This window comes from Hetaerina americana, unplaced genomic scaffold, assembly GCF_022747635.1.
Source record: "Hetaerina americana unplaced genomic scaffold, ioHetAmer1.1.p SCAF_1, whole genome shotgun sequence".
Classification (NCBI taxonomy): domain Eukaryota; kingdom Metazoa; phylum Arthropoda; class Insecta; order Odonata; family Calopterygidae; genus Hetaerina; species Hetaerina americana.
This window is the reverse complement of record NW_027286069.1, coordinates 94,087,031-94,107,980: the sequence shown is the minus strand read 5'-3', so window position 1 is coordinate 94,107,980 and position 20,950 is coordinate 94,087,031. Positions and strand designations below refer to the sequence as shown.

The following is a 20,950-nucleotide window of genomic DNA, read 5'->3' as shown; positions in this document are numbered from 1 at the left end:
CCACAAAAAATAATGAATTTTTAGAAAATTTTGCAAGCGAAAAAAGGTATTGCTGAAGGAAAAAAGGAAATATTTTGTGAAAATAATCCGAACAAGCAGACACGATATTTTTTTCCCAAATGGGGTCTCTGTTCTTATTTTTTTCACGCGTGTGCTTCCGAAAAATTCCCTTTGTTGCTCCTCTCTAGCTTATTCAATAGCTGTACCAAGGCGTTACATGGTTTCTACGCAATTGGGGAATTCCTCGTTTTGGCCCCGTTCCAACCTCTATTAAAAGGTTCACCGGAAGAGACCTGAAAATGACGAATAAAATTAATGCAATCTTTCGGAAACGCGTCACATCTCCCTCCCTCTCTCTCTCTCTATTTGGGAACGGAGGCCGGAAGAGTTAATGACGTGTCCCGTCACAGCGTGAATGCCTGGCTACCAAAAATAATGGAGCTCATGAAATGTACGGAAAAAATCGTGAGGTCAAAAATTACGAACACTCTTCACTCATTTGCATGAGTAGAGAGACTGAACCTACAGCACGGCACATTTAAGGCGGAATAAATATTTTTTTTCAACTTTGCAGATGTACGAAATCTAAAATTTTGTCATTACTTTAGCTTGTCAGGGCGCTTTAATGTCAATGACACGCAATTGTATTTTAAGCTGATCGCTCCAAGTTTACAATTTACGGCATGTTTTCCTAATATCTTGCGCAACACCAGGAAGATGAGATTTTGGCTCACTGAGTTGTGTGAGCTCTAAGCTGCTCGTCGCGTTAGCCAAGCCTTAGCAATCGCTCGGTGCCTGCGTAGGTCCTTACCAATGAGTAATTTGTCGTAACATTACATGCCTAAAGAATATCATTACTCTTTTATGCAGTCATTTAATGACATATTCCAGCGCAGAAACCGCTGCAGAACAGGAAGAATTAAGAAATAATATTTTTGGATAAGCTGACAACGAATCAGGGATTAATATTGGTCCAAAAAACTTTGGAAAAAAATGACTTAAAATGGGGTGCCGGAACCTAGGTGGCAGTGTAATCAGCACAAAGCTCTGGCGTGAGATATTTCGGGCCCCGATGCACTGACGGTTGGTTATATGGACCCTTCCTCCATAGACAGGCACAGAGTCGCAATTTGCAAGTTGAAGGTAAATGGTTGCTTTTTAGCTCTCGGCCAGATACAGGCGACCCCGAGTCGTCCTCTTTTCATAGGCTTGGTAATAGGTAACTATGCACAAGATATACGAGGGTCATCCGGAAAGTAGTACCCGTTCGTGAAATAAAGACACAAAAGTAAATATTAACAAACATAAAAAATTTTATTTGAAAGAGGATACTTTAAACTACTTCTCAACATAATCTCCAAGCAAATTAAGGCATTTGTCATAACGTGTGACAAGTTTCTGTATTCCTGCTGCATAGTCCTTCGCCGCCAGCTCATTGAGATACGCGAGGGACCCATCTTGCACAAATTTTTGCATAATGCAGATGGTGTTTAACAATTTCATGAACAATTGTTCGAGAAACATTGGGAAAATGCTCACAGATGTCATCAATTGTGACGCGCCGATCGTTCCTCACGAATTCGTCAACTGAGCTCACCAGTTGGTCTGTAATGACAGACGGTCTCTCCGAACGCTCATCGTCGTGTGTGTTCCCCCTCCCCATGTTGAAGTTGCGACACCACCGCCGAACAGACGACTCGTCCATTACATTGTCTCCATACACCTCCTTTAATTGGCGATGAATATCACATGGGCGAACTTTTCTTGCATTGAGGAATTTAATCACTGCCCTCACTTCACAACTGGCGGCGTTCTCAATTTTTTTAAACATTGTAAACAATCACAGAAACAACACAGGCAATGCTAGCGTCACGCAACTTGGCTCAGAGAAGGCAGACAAGCCACTGAAGCTATCTGACCTCGTCCAGCGGCTACTCGCGTCGTCAGCACTTCATGCGGCACGAACGGGTACTACTTTCCGGATGACCCTCGTACTAATGCTCGCTGGTCATAGGACTTTTTAAGTATCACACTGTACATAATAGGAAACTTAATAATCTAAATTTCATTCTCGACTTAGATAAACTGACCGTAATACTTAACGGTGACACATCATTATCGGGCGGTGATCAAGTATAGCTAAAAATGTATTGCATGCCACCGCCGAAGTAGGTATATTTTCCGAGTGAGCATATGCTTCAAGATTGAGCCAAGACGAAGTGAAGGTGTTCTCAATGTCAATGAAAAGTGTCTCTCCAGTACTGCCAGGCAGTCATCTCGTTTTCAGCACGGTCGACTAAGATTAGGAGGGCAGTCATGCAATGATGTATGTTAGAAATGTAATGAATATTTAAAAAAGAATGCTGTAAAGCAATAAAGAATTATATTCTTGCATGAGGCCGGGAATTTGGCCAGCATACTACGACTAAACTCATATCGTTTTTGTATGCTTGTTTTATCGTAGTTTAGAAGGAGATATACTATACTTTATAAATCCCTTTAATCTGAAAATAAATTGAGATAAAGGCCTTTATTAGAAATTCGAGACACAATTAATTATGAATTTACCAATCAAAACAAAATCCAGTAGCAAAATGTTTTACTAACAACCCTACAAGCATTCTGCATTAATTTTAATACAAAAACGAAATAATGACTTTCGATTTAATGCAATACTTATTTTAAGGAATATACATGGATGTTTAGAAAGCGGTCTTAATTAAATTTTATTTCTCTGATTGAATATAAAAAGTGGCTAGTCCAACCTTCTTGGGAGTCTCCTAATAGTATTATTTGAGAAAACAGAATTAACTACAAAAATGTTAGACTATATTTTTCATAATATATTAAAATGGATAATTTGTAGCATTTCATTTGATGTATGCATTAATTTTCTCATTCTCGTTATATGCGAAACAACTCCCTTATTTACGTCATTAATTTTTCTGATCATATATTTAAACTCAGGTCGTATTTTGATGCATTACAAAAACAATTTTATATGCATCCCCACCAAAATAATTTATTTTTCATTTTAATCTTGCAAACATTTGGAAGGTTTGCATTTTTCACAACCTCTATGTGTGTGTATATATATATATATATATATATATATATATAATATATATATATATATATATATATATATATATATATATATATATATATATATATATATATATATATTAGTGCGAAATGACAAAAATTAATGCGACTAATTAAATTATAATAGAAATTTTGCCTGTCTCAGAGCTAAGAAAAGGCCCGTGGCAGAATCTGGGGTAAAGTATCAACACCTTTGCTAAAACTGAAAGACTGGCCAATTTTCATCAAATGAGGAAGAATCAGAATAAATTCTTTTGTTTGACCCGTTTTCTGTTACAGATCGTTCTTGGATTGTGATTCCACACCGTTAATAAAAATACTGATCTTTGTACGTGAACCACAAATGTTTTTCCTTAATATTTCCAAGTTTTATTGACGACTTTACAATCCATATGCACCATTGCATGCCATTTGAGTATTGACATTTAAATTAACAAGCGTAAAAAATGCATATTATAGTGAATAAATCAACTCGAAATTGTAGAAAATATTACCTTATTTAAATTACGGAGTCACTACATTTAATCTTACATCTAAATAGTGTTAATTCCTGTCTCGGCCTGCCACCTTGAAAGTTTTGTTGAAATAGTTGACAAATTCTCGGCTGGTATTAATGAAGCAGTTTTCAAAGGCATTATATTGCTTCTTTTGCGGCTTACACGATGAGCAAAAAGTGAAATATAAATATGGGTATTTATCATTACCAATCAAGAAAAGACTAAAACTAGCGGATACTAAGTAAAAATGATAACAACCGCGCGATCGGCACTGCGTTGGAATGACTCTCCTTCAAGACACTGAAGATAGTCGCATCGTGTTCGCAACTGCTGTTTTTCAGGAGGAGACTTTTGTTTACTTATTTTGATTTATTTAATTATACATCCTGCAAGCCACCGCGAGGATGTGTGGCAGGGGGTGAATACACACCTGAATAATTTTACCCGAACATGACCCTACCGTGGTCAAACAATGTTATTATGATTCCATATCGTTCGTGGAACGATAGGGAATGAGTGGCTGAAACAATTTTTTTTTACCCAGGAGAAATCATGAGTGACGGAAACACCTTGGCACTTAATTGAGTCTACACATTCCATTTCAGTGTCCCCAATGCAGTGGGCGCTCGGGTGAAAATCGCTCTTTTTTCCAAATATTTATGACTACACCCTTTTTTAAGTTTAATTCTAATTGCCTAGTGTCACACCAGCGTTGTATAGCATTAAGGTCATCTGAAAAAGCTGCTGTGTCCTTAGGATCACGGATACTATGGTAAATCACTGCAACATCGGAAAATAAACGTATCTTACTAGCGAATACCAGCGAGCGAGCCAATGTCGTTAACGTAAAGTAGGAATAAAAGAGGTCCGATAACCCTGGGGAACATCTGAAGTAACTTCCACTGCATTTAAGCTAACTCCATTTACCACTACTCTTTGAACCCGGCCATTCAAAAAGTCTTTAATCCAACCCCGGATATTTTATCAATACCACGTGCTTCTAACTTTGCGAGTAGTTTACTATGAGGCACTTTGTCGAAGGCTTGCTTAAAATTTGGAAAAACCGCGTCCACGGGAACATTGCTCTCTCCCGAAATAAGAATATCGCGAATTAAAAGCGCAAGTTAGGTCTCGCAGAATCTATCTTTTTAAAAACCGTGCAGATTTTTCATTTATAACTTCTGGTTATCGAGGTGTCTCACGATCGAACTAGCAACTGTATGTTCCATATCCTCGTATGAAATGGGAAATAGGTCTGTAATTGCTCGGTTCCTCCTATTCTCCGTTTTTAAATATATTAGTGTTAGCCATTTTCCAATCTCTGGGAACCTTGTGATCTACCAGCGACTTATTAAATATTATTTCTAGATACGGCGCATTTTTCGAAGCTATATCGTTAAATATACGAGCGGGTATTTCATCGAGACCGAATGATTTATTAGGCTTGATATTTTTTGACAAACGTTCTTTCCATTATATGAGATTTCGATTTAGGGCATCGATTGACTTGCACGATTTGGTAAGCTGTCGGAGGTATTCTGTGAGATATTAGCGAAGACGCTTTGAAAGAAGGAATTTATAGGCTAGCCTTTTCCAAATTGCTGGTTACTCTTTCGCATTTATCATTTTTGAGTGACTTAACAATTGACTTATTCACCAAACCAATTCACCTAATTCATCTTACGTATGACCAAAATGCTTTTGGATCCTCTTTCAAATTTTTGCTAACTTTTCCCTTTTGAATTCACGTAGCACTTTCCGAAAGTCATTCTTGGTATTCGCTCTGGATATATTTTATCCATAGGTGATCTTATTCTTTTTGTCGCTAGGGAATTCATCCCTAATATTCTTCATCTTGGCGTGACATAGCCTTTGAAGTTGTAATGCCTTTCTAACATCCGCGTTGAATTATCGAGGTTCCGAGTTATCTTTTATAAATGTACTGGGAATGGACTTTTTAAATGCTGAGCGCGTGATCTCAAGGAAATGATTCCACCTATCCTCAATATTTCGGTGATTACTAACTTTCTTAAAACTAGCAAATTGATTTTTTTAGAATGCACTTTATGCCATTCTAGTCCCCTTCTTTAAAAGTAAAATTTCCTTTTAGGCTTCTTATTTCGGACCCCACGTACGTGCGAAAACTTACCATTTACTGCCCTGTGGCCACTAACTCCTTTTAGCGTGTCTATAGTTAGAATTTTTCGGAAATATTCGTTGCTAACAAATAAAGAATATTATCGCCACTAGTTGGTGAAGTAGCAAGTTGAATCAATGAGTTCATCGTAAAAGAATTCAGCAGATATCTTTGTCTTTACCGCCCGTTTTATAACTACGCATATGTGTTCGAGTCTATAGATGGAACATTGAAATCTGCACCGATTATATTTTTTTGGATTGAGGACTTGGAGATTTCAATGTCCCATCCAATGACTGGAGCACATATGACTATATAAATATAGGGTATATAAATAAAAAAAAACATATAACTCAGCATTCTGCTACATCCGTGTGAACAGACAGGCAGCTGGAATTTTCCGTAGCGTGAACTTCAAACGGAGGTAAGTTATGTAAAGGAACGTTTGAAATTCGCCGCGAGCATACAAGGTTTATATAAAAAGTATCAGCAACAATTTTTTCCTGACATGTGCATGAAGTGCTGAATTCAGACTATCAGTTAACCGATCGCAGATCGTATTAGCGTTGATAATATAACAGTGCACACCACTGAAACTGGCGATTATGACTGAAAATTTGGCAATACGAAATGTCTGTGCTAAACTCGTTCCGATGGTCTTGACGGACGACCAAAAGCAGATTCGAGTGTCTACTTGTGAAGGTGTTCTGCATCGGCATCACGACGATTCCCCTACCCCCTTACAGTCCCCAATTCTATCGTCCCTCCAAGGATATCACCTTGGGACTCTGCTCAAAGCAGCTTGCACGCGTACCCTTGAGGACCTTCCAGAATCCTCCAAACAGGGAGCCTTCGAGTTGTGGAAAAGCCGCTGGCAAATGTGTGTCGACGCTCAAGGAATATACTTTGAAGAATATTGAGACATTGTAGCAATATCTGAAATAAATCTATTTTTCCGAAACTTTTTCCGATGCTTTTTACACCAACCATGAATAACAGACAGTGTTTTCGACAGTGAAGTCAGAGAGTGGGAAACGATGTGTTCTCAATTCTTAATTTTGTAATAACAAAGCTACTGACCACCTACGAAGTTTTCTCGGTTAATAACTTCCTAAAACTAAATAGTGGGTAAAACATTAAATATTTAAATAGCAGGTACTAAAACAATGGGAACTGGTTACTATTTTTAGTATTCTCGGTGAGTAATATAGAATATATGTGTCACAAAAATTAAATATTCCACTCATAAACATTCCTTTATCAGAAATTTGGGTTTGAAGAGACGTTAAGCCCAAAATGCCACAACATGCGTGGAAGAAATTGGTGTAAATTTCTCAACTTTTACACTGGAAAAAGGTGGGAAAGAATATAGTTACAAAACAATAGAAATAAAAAAATATTTACACAAAAACTACCCAAATTTTAGCACGCATAAGTGAGAGTTATTCCCCCTGGAGGTAATGCAACACCAAGACGATAGTGAATGTTCGCATGGAAACGAAGTAGGTGCACGAGAAATTCGAATGCTACGCCATGCGTGAAAGCGTGGCAATTTAGCTGTGGCGTCAATCAACCCCCAATGTTGATTTCAAAATTTGAAAAAAAAGAAAAGTTTTACCAATCTCATTTTTACCCTTTAGTTACGACTCACAATACTGTCGTAAACAGCATAACGAAGCAAATGATCGATTGGACAACACAGCGGAAACATTTTTCAATGCACATTTTAAATATTTTTAGTTTTCAAACCATGTTAAAATTCAAATTTCGGCACCATTCATTGTGTATTCCCCCCTTGGTACCTCGTCATATATCGAGGGCGGAGAGTCGATCCAGCTCTCGCTAGCCCGACGTGCCATTAGCGCCGGGCTCCACATGAGAGCCTCCTCCTCCTCCATTATGTCCTGCTCCTCGTCAGTTCCTGATCGCCACATGGTTGGTCTTCTTCTCCGCTACACGCACGGAATTCGCTGCCTTCCTCCTTCTACCTCCCCCGACCACTTATTTCCGGTCAAACTCACTCTCCCTACGGGTGTGGACACTCAGGCTTTAATTTTTTTTTATCCCCGTGCGCTCTCGTTCAAGTCTTCTGGCACAACTGTCGTTTTTTGAAATCCGAATCAATTCACACATGGACTGAAGTGGAAAATCTTCGTGCTCTTTCGGTTGCACCACCTTGACCCGTCAACAAGGGTAAAGTTTTTTCAATTGGATATGAAACGTACACACTTACTTAGCCGGTATCACGCAATGGGTATCCCAAGAGGTATGGGATACAAAGGTGTGATTTGTCCTGTCCAGAGCCCTGGGCTCACTCAATTAGGCTCTGTAACGCCCACAATAAATGATGGAAAAGTTTATGATACTTGCAGTTTTCCTGCTTATTTATGCTGAATGTTCACTCCGCCAGGTTTCGTCAAGCTCCTGTCGGAAGCTCTGACACCAGGTTACGTTAAATTGATACTTTCACACTGAGACGGATCACATGAAATACGCCTCTCGATGCAATCTTCGGGAGGGCATTTACGGAATTCCAGGAGAATTCAACTTTTCACCTAATTGGATAACTTATCGATGCACCCTGCCTCTGGATATCGGTCACTCGAGACAGTAGGCGGGGCAGAAGGCGGAGGGGGAGGGGGTACGTTATGTTGAGAACCGTTGAAAGCTTGACGGATGGTTATGATATGAACAATTTCGAACAGCAACTTCCCCGATGACGAAGGGGACCCGACTCCCTTCTCCTGATTCCCCGCTCACTTCTCCCAGTTTGGCACGTGCACCAACCTCTCAGTTCTATTTCTGTCCACTTACAAAATTCTCCGATCCGATGAGACGGACCTCGTCCAGTGGTAATTTTTCTGAAGGATTTTTCCCTCACACTTGCTACCCTTCACGCCCTCGTCGAAGGACCCGCTTCGTGGAACCACACTATCTCGATGTGACACTCACACTTAACGACCTTCACTTGTTCGGGTGCCCTAACAGGGCCCTCCGTCACAAGATGTCCTCGCCGGCGCTAGACCGTTCTCCCTGAGGCTTTTGCAGCGCCGCCAGCGGTAGAAAAGGTGTAGTGGAGGGAAAGGCTCACATCCAGGACCGAACACCCCCTTCCATCGGTTTCGGAAGGGCTCCAGGCACCGCCGGCGGCCGAATACGAAGCTCGAAGGTTCTTTTCTTTGTGAGACGGTACGATTCTTATCAATGGGAATACATATAGGCGGGCGGTGTTTGGAGTCTTCCGCTGGATCAACAACACTCCACACGAAAAAGCTTTCTTGAAAAAGAGGCTTTGCGAGGGTTGATCAGAGTGGGGACTTCACGGGAGGGCGGGTGTGGGTGAATATATGATAAATTAACATATCTCCATTCCCCCGGAAGCAGCTGGTCTTCCCGTCAGCGATTCCAATTTATTCCACCTCCTTTCCTGGAATCCTCTTTCCGTCTCTCCCTCCCTTCTTTCTTTCTTATTCACTCTCCCTCTCCTCTCTTTTTTCGTTAAAGATGGCTGCGGACAAACTCCCTTCCTCTCTAATGCACCAGGACCACTGCTTATCTTATTCGTCTTTCCTCCTCTCCTTTCCCTCCTGTTTCCCGCTTTCTCCTCTTATACCCCTTCCTCCCTCTTCCTTCTCTACTCCTTCTTCCTCTGTCTTCTTCTGGATCGTAAATACCTCCCCCTTTCCTCCCCGAGGCATAACTCTTCAATCTTTTTCTCTCCGGCCGCCACCCTTCCCCACTCCCCCGCTGCTCTTCTCCTCTTTTGTGACTCACATCAACAGGGTTTCTTCGGGCCTGGCCCTAGTCCCTCACCCCGCCCCCATACCCTCCGAACCTCGCACCCAACTTGGCTCCTTCTCCGTTCTCCTATTCCCCTTCTCTTTCTTCCTCGCTCAGTTACACTCTCTTACGCCCATCTTCTCGTCCTTGCCTCACACTCCATACCTGGCTCTCCTTCCCTGTTGCCTTCTCCATTTTTCTTCTCTCTTTCCTCAGTTCCCTCTGAATGATAATCATTGACACAACTCTTAACCAATATCTCACTCTGTAAGCAAGACTTAGCAGTTTAATAACCATTTTTCTGGGTTGGTTTATTCGGCAGGATTTTCACTTATAAATTAAGACTTTGAACATTTTTTTCCTAAATTTGCATGCCTATGATAAATTATGCGGTGTGGATTTAATAGCCGATGATTGAACTGAATTCGTCAATTATGATTGAATTCACGTCACATAATTTATCATCTTTGGCCTTGGGCCAATACGCCCAGCGAAGAATATATTACCATGATTAGAGTTTCGGGAAAGTTTTATCCAAAAATGGTGACTATATATCACATCGAGGTTATTAAACGGAATACTATTTGTATTTTCTTCGAAAGGTATTTAAACACTTCAAAGGGTTTTGTGCTTTTCCGCTACCTAAGAACGTAGAAATGATATAAACCCAGAATAGTAATTAGAAGTGGTAGGGTTTAATGTTCCCGAATGTGTAAATGCAAGAATAAAATTGGTCTGAAGTAAGGTTGGAAACATGGTTAAAGATTACCCTCGGAATTATGACAATCTGAAGGGTGTTATTAAACATTATGATTGTTTCGCAAAACATATCCGAATAATGTAAATTATTCCAAAGAAACTGCGGGAGATGCCGCAACAGTAACTTTTAACGGAGTCATCCGCTAATGTGCATTTCAATACAACAATTTAAGAGTTTAAAAATCATTCGCCTTGACTGGGATCCCAGACAAGGCGAATGATTTTTAAACTCTTAAATTGTTGCATTGAAATGTAAATTATATTTACGAGCACACTTCGTGCGGTAATAATTATATTTATATTTAGTAATTAAGAAGAACTTAAGATCTTGGTCGGTTTTATCAGACACTCTTTCACCGAAGAAGAAATATTGTGCATTCAACAGAGACTATGTAAAACCCGTAAATTGAGGGTCTCATATTTTCTCATGAACCTTATTTTTATTGTTCATATGTTCATTCTATCAACAAAACAAAGCACGCACAGAATTTTACCTTGTGGTATCGTAATCCTATATAACAGTGATTTGTTACACAGAATATTTGACGAAATGATATATATATATATATATATATATATATATATATATATATATATATATATATATATATATATATATATATATATATATATATATCAAGTGCTCCAGCTAATTAATAAGATATGCAAATAGATGGAAGGCGAGGTCCAGACAGAGGGTAGCAATATCGAATGAAAATACTGGAGACTGGATGGGTTTCACAAACACTAATTCACAAAAGATGATGGGAAAAGTGGAAAACAAAGAGAAGTGAACAATGCTCCAATGTGACCAACTAATTCATAACTTAGCAAGTATTTGGAAGGCATAACAATATAAAAATATTCGGTACTAAGTCATTGTACAAATCAAACACTAAGACGAAAAATAATTTATAATTCCAGTTTGTGAAATCCATTATTAAATCTCTTTTTGATATTTTTTCCGCGTTAGTCCTTTTCAAAATATGGTCCCTTATTGCATTGAGGTGGCATTAATATACTCCAACAATAGCTATAATTATCTATATTTCTCTAAAACAGAGGGGAAGAGTGAACACGAAGTACGAGTAATACACACGTTCCAAGAAAATGCGGGAGATGCCGCAGCAGTAACTTTTAACATCCGCTTTCAGAATTTAAGAGGACGCCTCGATTGCTTTACTGGCTAAATCACTCGGCCGAACATCAAGGGATCCGGGTTCAAATCCCAGTCAAAGCGGATGATTTTTACACTATGTAATTGTTGCATTGAAATACTCGTATTTATCTAAATTCTTCTAGTATTCAACCATTGCAGGCAAGAAGAGTAAGATGGTGAGGCCTGCTAGCTTAGTACTGATTAGGTGTAAAACGTGTGCTTGAGGATCCAAAAACTATGTTGGAGGAAGCAAAGGAGGGCTAGAAAGTAAAATGGAATACATAAATAGGTAACGAATCAATGTAATATTTGTAAAATATCATTTTCTAAGAAATTTTGGAGGATTGATTGGCATTATTAAGCTAGAACAGGGCATTGTAATATGCTTTAATTTTTATTATTATAAGGAATTTTGAAGTAAAAATTGTTTTCAAGATATTTCGTAACCCATTCACAGGTTTACATTAATCATAAGCCTTCGTTTTTGGAGCGATAATCACAAAGGTTTAGACACCAATACACCATGCAAATCTTTTATATTCTAATTTCATTTTGAGCTTTTTAAGTCCAACACGAGTCCTATAAAACAGCCCACTATTGCGAGAAAAACTCATAGTTCGCATACAAATACATTTGTATTTGGATATAAATTCATTGAGCGCAAACCGCATTGCGCATTTTAGAGAATTATGTGAGGCGCTGGCAACGCTGCACGCCGGAGAGATGTCTGCTACTACGTACTCGTAATCGGGATAGTTAACCTACCTTCAATAAAATTTAATGTCACTAAGTAAAATCACCCTTTTAAAACAAGTAAGCCTCCAATTAATATCTCAATTCATAGTTTAACGACACATTTAGTACTGAGTAAAACTACTGTGAACTAGTTAATATTAATTTATACATTGCTTACACATTTCATTTTTCGAACAGCGACATTTTTTCTATTGGCTTACTATACTTTTTGGAATAAGTTATCATATTGTATTAATTGTACTGTACACACAAGGCTGTTGGATTTTTCAATATAATCGTATAGAGGCTGACTAAATTCGAATTTTTGTCAAGGTGATAACGGCGGATTAATTGTTGAGAGTTACGTATGTAGTGCCCAAAGGAAGCAGAATTACCCGATATTAAGACTAATAAATTTTCAAAAAATTATATAGACAAAATAATGATCTTTTGGCACTTCTACCAACTATTTCAATATGAAGCTTTTATATTTCTCATTTTTCACAATAATTATGCCATTGATGCAATGTGCATATTATCGGGATTACAACGGTCTCAGTACGGAGACATCACGACGACGCGCGTGTGTATCCCTAAATTTATCCGTGACCCTCATTTACGGCAGTTTTTACCGTTCGTTTTATTCTCCTTTATTTATCCCCTCCCCTTGATATTTTGGCCCGCAAAATTTATCATCACATGCGAATACAGGAGGTAAATGGGCAAGTTACTATTTCTTGCAATATATCACCGTCATTAGCGAGAGGTTTCACTAAACTAATGCGGAAACGGGATATCCATAATTCTAATTTCATCGTCATGAATTATTTGATTATTTTTAACTGCTAACATTCCACTGCCGTTTGGCTATTTTGATGAGCTTGCTACGGCCAGGTTTCAGAGCTATGAAATAACTCTTAAACCTCTTTAATTTTCACCGCAACAGGGAACTCTATTTCCCCACTTCTTACTTCATCGCTTTGGCAATGCGTGCGTGACTCCAAGGAGGTTATTCGGCAACGATGGTCTTTTTTTAACTGGCAGCATGGGAAAATCTAGTATATGGTTGTCATGCGCGATAATTTTATTTACTAACTGTGTGATATGACTTTTTTGAGATATTTTTGGAAAAATTGAAGAAAAGGTCCATTATCTTCCTGGTACTAGAACAGACATGAGCGGCAATTTCTGTTACTTTTTCCAGCCGATATTTATGGCTTTTACTTTGTCTTATAGGATAGTTGTTGGGAAATGTTTTAACGTTTGGCAAGGATTGTTGATGTATTTTAACTACCAATACTGCTTCATGAAGCTTTATACGAATTTAGAATTTATTTTTTGATCAAGTCAAATCAATCATTATCAAGAACTTTGGATTAACTGTTTCCTCATTTAACGGGTACACTGTAGTTGTATCCACTTCAGTCATATCAGAAACCATTTGTTTTGGACTCTACTGAGTGAAATGTTAACAGAAATACAATGCTATCAAGAATTTTCCCAAAAGAAGTATATTTAAATGTAGCAAATATTCTGATAACTGTTTAATATAGTGTAAATAAACAAATTAGTTTATTGCCTAAAAGAGTTACATTCAGTCACAAGCAGATGACTCCGATAGATGTAGCTGTCGCTGCATCTCCCCCAGTTTCTTTGATTAAAATAATATGTATATATTTGTTTTGCAGGAATTAAGTTCGTTTATCTTATGTCGTCCTTAAGACGACCTTCCTTTGGAGTCTTAAGTTTATTATTTGAGAAGTTGGGAGAGATGAGAGTTGTAGGAATGAGTTAAGTTAAAAAGAAATCTGTTAATAATTCCCTCTCAGCGCTATAGTAGACTCATATTCTACTGTGACGTGTAGGTATTCGAAATATTAAGATTCATTTCCCACAACTGGCGCAAAACGTACTGAGTAGTGCCGGGAATTGATTTATACTTTTATAACAGCCTGGTCTAAGCATTTCTTTCATCATCGTTGACTGTTTCAGCAATCGAACTAAAATGAGATCTTGAAATAAATGGCATATTTATCATACATTTGTCATTTGATGAGAACGTACATTGTATAGTGAAGAACATATGGCTCCATAATCAAATAAATCTATAGCGTCAATGCACTTGTTTCATTCCTCAATTTGATCACAATGCAATAATTCCAGAGTGTAAAAATCATTCGCCTTGACTGGGATCCCAGTCAAGGCGAATGATTTTTACACTCTGAAATTGTTGCATTGAAATGCACATTAGCGGATGACTCCGTTAAAAGTTACTGTTGCGGCATCTCCCGCAGTTTCTTTGGAATTGATCACAATGATTAAAATGTGCATTAAGACAGCTCTGCTCGGATGTTCTAATTTCTAGAAGGTATGTACTCATTTCTTTTCATTTTTTCCTTTGTTAGTCTACTTTCTTTTCCTTATTTTATAGCCATAAAGTGAAGATATTCATGTTTCTGAGACTGTATAAAACCGAAGACTTTCTAATTTGATTACCATGACATGTCAGATAGGCATTCACCATTCATCCGAATGAGATTATGCTCACTCAATGTGGACAGAATTGTACGCATTTTTCTCATTCGTAAATTATAAGCCACAAAATATGTTTGGATAAATAATACTATCCTCTAACTTAATCAAACAGGTATTTAATAGCACAGGCTTCATTATTTCATAATAAATAGACACTACTTTGTGCAACGCTCTGTGTCAATGTGTACTTTGACCACTGCACTAAGCTGATATAATAAATTAAATTACATTATAATTATTGTCGCTACGATTTTGACCCAAGGAATGAAGGACTACATACTGCTCAGGTAAACAAATGAACAGAAAAACGGCACAAGAGATTCGATAAACAAGAGAATTACCGAGGAATAAATACGAGTAGAATGATGGATGTCACGCTCAAGGTTTGGATACACTGTGTTATTTCCAGATGATAATAATTATTTTTAAATTTATTAATATTCACATGAGAGAGGGAGGTTGGTGAAAAGGGTGGGAGTAGCCAATGAGAATTTGGCTACAGGACCAATGAGGAGATGGGAGATAATTGAGAAGCAAAAGGAGGTGGCGCATGGGGCGGGTAATCCGAGCCAATGTCTGCCAAGCCAAGGACGCATAGATGGTGACATGATGTGTCAAAACCCAAGTTGAGTACACACAAAATGATAAAGTAGAAATTACAGGGCGTTTTCATTTTTCCCCTCCTACGTGGAGAAATTTCTTGAAAATAATTTCTGATAACACGCGTTTTATTAAATGGAATTTTTGAGCTATTTAGACAGTACTAGATTTTATCCTATGCTTGATGGCTTAGAAAAAATTACAATTATCTTCATTCTAGATTATATATATATTAAAATAATAAAGTGCATATACTTGTGGAATCTTCACTGCTTATTCATTCTTGGAGAAACAGAGTGAAGAAAGGAAATATAGATAGAACATACTATATAATCAAATTTGGTGTATCAAACACTACACACGGCGACTTAATTTCTTCCGCCCTGGTGCGCTTTTCCTTTAGAGCCACGTCGGTTATTACTTCCCTCTGCCGGATTTCTGGATTTTCCCAGCTGATATTAGACCGTAACATAATTGGGATGAATGACCTCTAATATCTTGCGTAACCCATGAGAAAATAGCTCAGCCGGCAGAGGGCTCGGCTGCCGAGTCCTGGGCTGAATTCCAGGGTTGTATTTGGACTACCCCATCTAAAGACCATGCGGTACAATTTTCTGATCATAAAAACTGATAAGTTACCACAGGGAGAAGAACTCGCTCATTTCGCATTGAATTTGTGTACTTCACACGCCCTAAGAGTGTAGTTCAGGATGAGCTCTGCTCTCGCATATCAAAACCAATCTTCATATTAACGTGATGAGAAAAATGAGAGCAGTTTTATGTTGATCATGCTGTTCAATTTATTTCAGGATGGTCATAACGGTCGTTCGTGACGTAGTCTCAAGGTATTCGTGATGTGGCTTCGGAGGGTGGTCTAGAGATATTTCTCGATATCTACAGTGAATGAATTCCGCTTCCTTTCTGTTGTCTCTTTCGTAATGTGTGTGAAAAAAAACATTTTAAAGGTGGACAAAAATAATAGACGTTTTTAAGGCCGGTCAAAAGTGAAACCCCTACCTTGGAAGACATCTATTTATCTCAATAATGAGTAATATATTTTGGTTCTAGATAAATTCGTAGTTCAATCATGCTCATATGGTCTGTACATATACATTCATAGATGGACGAACTAAGGATCTCAAAATTATGGTTAGGCATCTAGCTTCTTGCCTACCCTCCTCGTCCCGTCTGCTCCCCTTCGCTTATCTCTCTCTATTCCACTTCCAAACTCCTCTCCTCACCTCCCCTTTCCACCTCGGCCCCTCCCACCGCCGCCCTCCTCTTTCTCCCTCCCCCATTCCTCTCCGTACCCTCCCCTCCCGCTAGGGATCCCTGGCTCGCCTCCCATCTCTCATTCCTTCCCCCAAACCCCCCCTCCTCCCCTTCTAGCGCTCACCCCACCATTCCCTTTCCCCTCCTTGTCGCTTCTTCCACCTCCTTCGACGTTTCCAGACTCCCCCTCCACCCCCTCCTTCTCCCGCCCCCTCCCCGCCCGATCCCCTTGGCCCTTCTCGTTCCCTCGAAGCAACCGGCCAATCGGACACACATGGACATCAGAGGACAACCGCCTTTAATTCACCCGCGCCCCTCCCCAGCCTCTCCAAAGGGGACATGACAGCACGTGTAAACATGCATAAAGACCCCCAAAAATATGTTTTCCGGTCGGCTCGAATAATTTCCCGTTCGGCTGACGAGCGATTGAGAGCGAGAAGATTTGAGGGAGAAGCAAGGGTGGGAGACAGTTGCGTCCGCGCGCCAGGCCGAGGACCGCCCACCAACCAACGAAACTCAGACTGCTCAATTAAAAAGAATCGACGGATCGGATGAAGTTACTTGGCTTCGATGTCTTTTTATCACTCCGAAAGAAGGCGCTGGGAGAGAATCTAGTGAAGGGGTTCAAACCTGTACGCATTAGTTGATGAAAGTGCTAGATGAATATACATACAGCCGTCAGACCGTTACCTTTAAACGCAGAAAGAGTTAAAAATACAAGCTATACGTTATCAACTCATTGGCATAAATTTGGATGTATTTAAACGTACTGCAACAAACTAAATCTATTTTTTCTTGTATCTTAGTCAAGTTCAGACTTTAAATAGGTTATGTGATTGTTACACAGTTTCGTGGGCACGGGAGGTACGCTGCTGCTGAATATCTGGCAGCCGGAGATGAAAATTTGTGCCCCCTCTGAAATTTTTCATCCCAAAGATACATGCTATTACCAGCAGTTAACACACCATAGACTATTTTGCTGCGGTACTACGTTGTGCTATTTTCTCACTTGACCTCTCACTAACATATTTACTTCTAACATTTGATTCTATCATTATCTGTTTTTCATATTACATTCGTGATCTTCCATTTTAGTTCTTCCAATCAATTCTTCCAATGATTATGGGTCATTAAAAATATGTCACAGCATTATATTAGGAGACAGAGGTGATAAATCTATCATCCGCGGACCTCATACTGTAAACACCAAGGACTTTGGCTGGGGGAGCTGTCACAGAATGATGCATATGGAGGAAAAATACTATTCGGCTCTCTTACAGTAAAACTTCTCGCATGCCATTTTGCAGTAAGATGGAAAAGAGATGCTAAAAGGTTTTCTCTCCTCTGCCCAAGGTATTTTTACTTGTTAAGATAAAATTCGTGACAGGACAGGTCACGGCGAACTGGTACCCACATTTTCCTCTCATTCCCTGTTTAACAATACCAAACGGCTTTAGCCTCGTCCCACCCGCACTTCACTGGCAGTATAACGGTGCATGTGAAGTAGACCCTCGATGCTCACAAATATTTCGAATAATACATGTAGGAATCATAAGTCCAAATGTTAAGACTCTCACCTGATACCTTCGTTCATCTGGCACTGGGAGATAGGACACTGGTAATCGCAAGGGCGTTTATTTTCTCCAACACCGGGAGAAATCGGAAGGGGGATCATGTGAGCGTCATCATCAACTGTCAATGCTGTATGTTAAATGGATCTTTGAAGGAGTGGCGGAGTAAATTTTTCGAAGAATCAATCGCATTTCCGTTTGATCAAAGACGTTCCCTAGCCCTCCCTAGCACCAACCCGATGGTCCCACATCTTCAAGTGCTGGATTTAATGACAGCCCGAAAATAAACTCCTCTCCCCACCGGAATAATGACCCGGACTGAGATGTGGGGGGAAGTGAGGGTGGGTCTGACGTGGAAGACCCACCCATGGAAAGCAGCCCCCGCAGCTTCCTCGAACCCCCAAAAGCCCACACGACTGCGTCATCGCGTCCTGCAGGGGGACGCGGCGAGGAATGAATGCAAATGGTCCAGGGGGGCGGGCACGTAGGAAGGAGGCGTCTTAACGAACGACGGGCATGCCCTCCACCCCAAGAGGGAAGCCGATGACGACAGGTACTAATATAGGCCCTCATCCCACGTGGAGGAACCACATGCCCCTGCGTGAAAAAGAGCATTAGTATTAGGTAATTTTTATAACATCTTTCTCTCTCTCTTCGCCATTGGGTATTCTTGAAGTTCGAAACGCGCACCGGATAAGATCCCGGCCTGACGGGGTGAAAAGGTCGGAAAGGACAACCATGCACCACCCTGAGGAATCCTCGACCTTCGGAGGTGACATTTCCGAGTGACCCGAAAATCACGCCCCTCCAGTCATACAGGTCAGAGAGCCTCAACTGAAATAGTCGGAATGGGGACCGAAATAGGCGCAAGGCGGTAGTGGCAAGGGGTTTGCGGTCGGGAAGGGGCGGTGGGAGGTAGTGGTGGCGGATGGAGCGGGAAAGGGGGGAGGCGGCGGCATAAGGAGGTTAGTTGGGGACGGAGGAAAGAAGAAGGGATGCCTCTCAGAAACCGCTCCCCCCCCCCCTTTACCCTCCCCACCACCGAATCCCCTCCCCAAAGTGCTCCTCTTCTTCAACCCCTCCTCCTCCCTCTCTCTCCTCAAACTCCCTTGTGTGCCCTCGAACGCTAGAGGAGGACAGCGACATCACACCTCTTCTAATTCTTCCATTTTTCCAACAATAGACATCTCCCTCTCGCGATAAGCAATCATCATGCATGCGCGCGAACAGCCCGAGGATTTTCCCCGCGACAGCGGCGAGGCATTGGCCAACGTCTCCGTCTCGCCACAGAGAATGTGATGGTGAATATTACTTTGCCATGGTCAAAAGGACCGATTGGAGATGGAAATGCCTAATGCGCACCAGTCATTAGAATTGTATGCATTGCACAGAGAATAGCTTTGATAGGAAGCATAGATTTTATTTTAGTGGATTAACAGAAGATATTGAATAGAATTTTCCAATTTATAACCATGAACGACCTATTGTGCCTTTTATAAATAATGGCATACTCTACAGTTCTCTTTTTAATTATTAGTATTCAGAAGCTGCTTTGTATTTGATCGTTATAATTTTCCTGAAATAGATGGCTTGTGAGCGGTACAAAAGTAAATCGATGTCGACACGATCTGAAAACGCAATTCTACTACTACTGTTTGATTTCGTCGGCGTCTGCTCCACTTGCCTCATATGTAGACCCGATCAGATGGTGTGTGACCCGCCGAATTCAGTGTAATTTACGTTTCCTCCATAGCTCAAGTGGTTAAGAGCATCGGCTCAGCAAGTCGAAAATCCCGGTCAAGAAAAACTTTGCGCTTGTGATCTGCACGATTCCACCTCCCCCCCTCCCCCCATCATCATCAGTAACATTACTCAAAATTATGTGCTCAATAGGTTTACGAATAATTTAAGGTTGGTGAAATAGGTGAGCTTCCTCCTTAATACAATGTTATCATTTATTATTTCAACCTGGCATTCCACTCTTGAAAAGATCGTGGAAATGAACTAAAGGAGATATCCCATCACAACTCATATATTATCAACAATAATATGGTTTTATTCTGCAACGTAACGAAATTTTATTAGAATCTAATGATAATGATATTCATCAATGCGAAACGTTGAATACGTCAATATAGTTTATCAATCCAAACTCAATTATTGAAGTATTATTTTGACGTCAGTTATGGATTAATACGTGAAAAATCCGAGTACGAAAAATAGAAGAAAATGGATGTTCAAGCATCTAAGGAAGAGAAAGATAAATTTATTCAATCCTTCAAAAAGGAAGCAAGGCATTTTATGTGAATATTATTCGTTAATCCTATTAAAGTTAAACAATTCCAATATTATCTTACTCCCTCGATCTATCATATATCATCCTTTTAGTTGAATTTATCCTCGAACGGGTCTAAATTTGGAAAAACATTCAATGCCTTAAAATATATGTTTTACAAACATATTTGATCCATCCACACTGCAAGCGGTAGCACGGTGGGTTTACTAAAGTGTAAGTTGGGTTAATCAATTTTGTTGGAAATATTTGGGCTCTTTCGTGAACCTTTTCATACACTGTGTAAGCAGCAACGGATGCCAAAGATAAGTGGTAGAAGTACCTCATGAGATTTCTACAAGAGTAAGATGGGATTAGTGATTCAAAAATATATTTTCAAACTTCGTACATGGCAATTAGGTGAGTTTAATTTTCTCAAAATTATCACATAACGCAAGACTTTACGAAAGGGATTATTGATGTTATTTTTAATTGATCGTTATTAATTTATAATCATGCGATCTATAT

General features: G+C 39.7%; 1 protein-coding gene across 2 annotated transcripts in view; it reads right to left on the bottom strand.

Annotated features, from left to right (window-relative positions):
* The window catches only part of jp (junctophilin), a 290,663-nt gene that overhangs the window by 5,725 nt on the left and 263,988 nt on the right, over nt 1-20,950 (bottom strand). Inside the window, exon 1 of one of the 2 annotated variants that reach the window (XM_071593625.1) lies at nt 7,542-8,919. The exons of the other annotated variant lie outside the window; for it this stretch is intronic. Coding sequence (XP_071449726.1) covers nt 7,542-7,673 — 132 coding nt within the window. The 5' untranslated portion in view covers nt 7,674-8,919. Of the gene's footprint in view, nt 1-7,541; nt 8,920-20,950 lie in introns of those variants that run through there. 2 annotated transcript variants of the gene reach the window in all.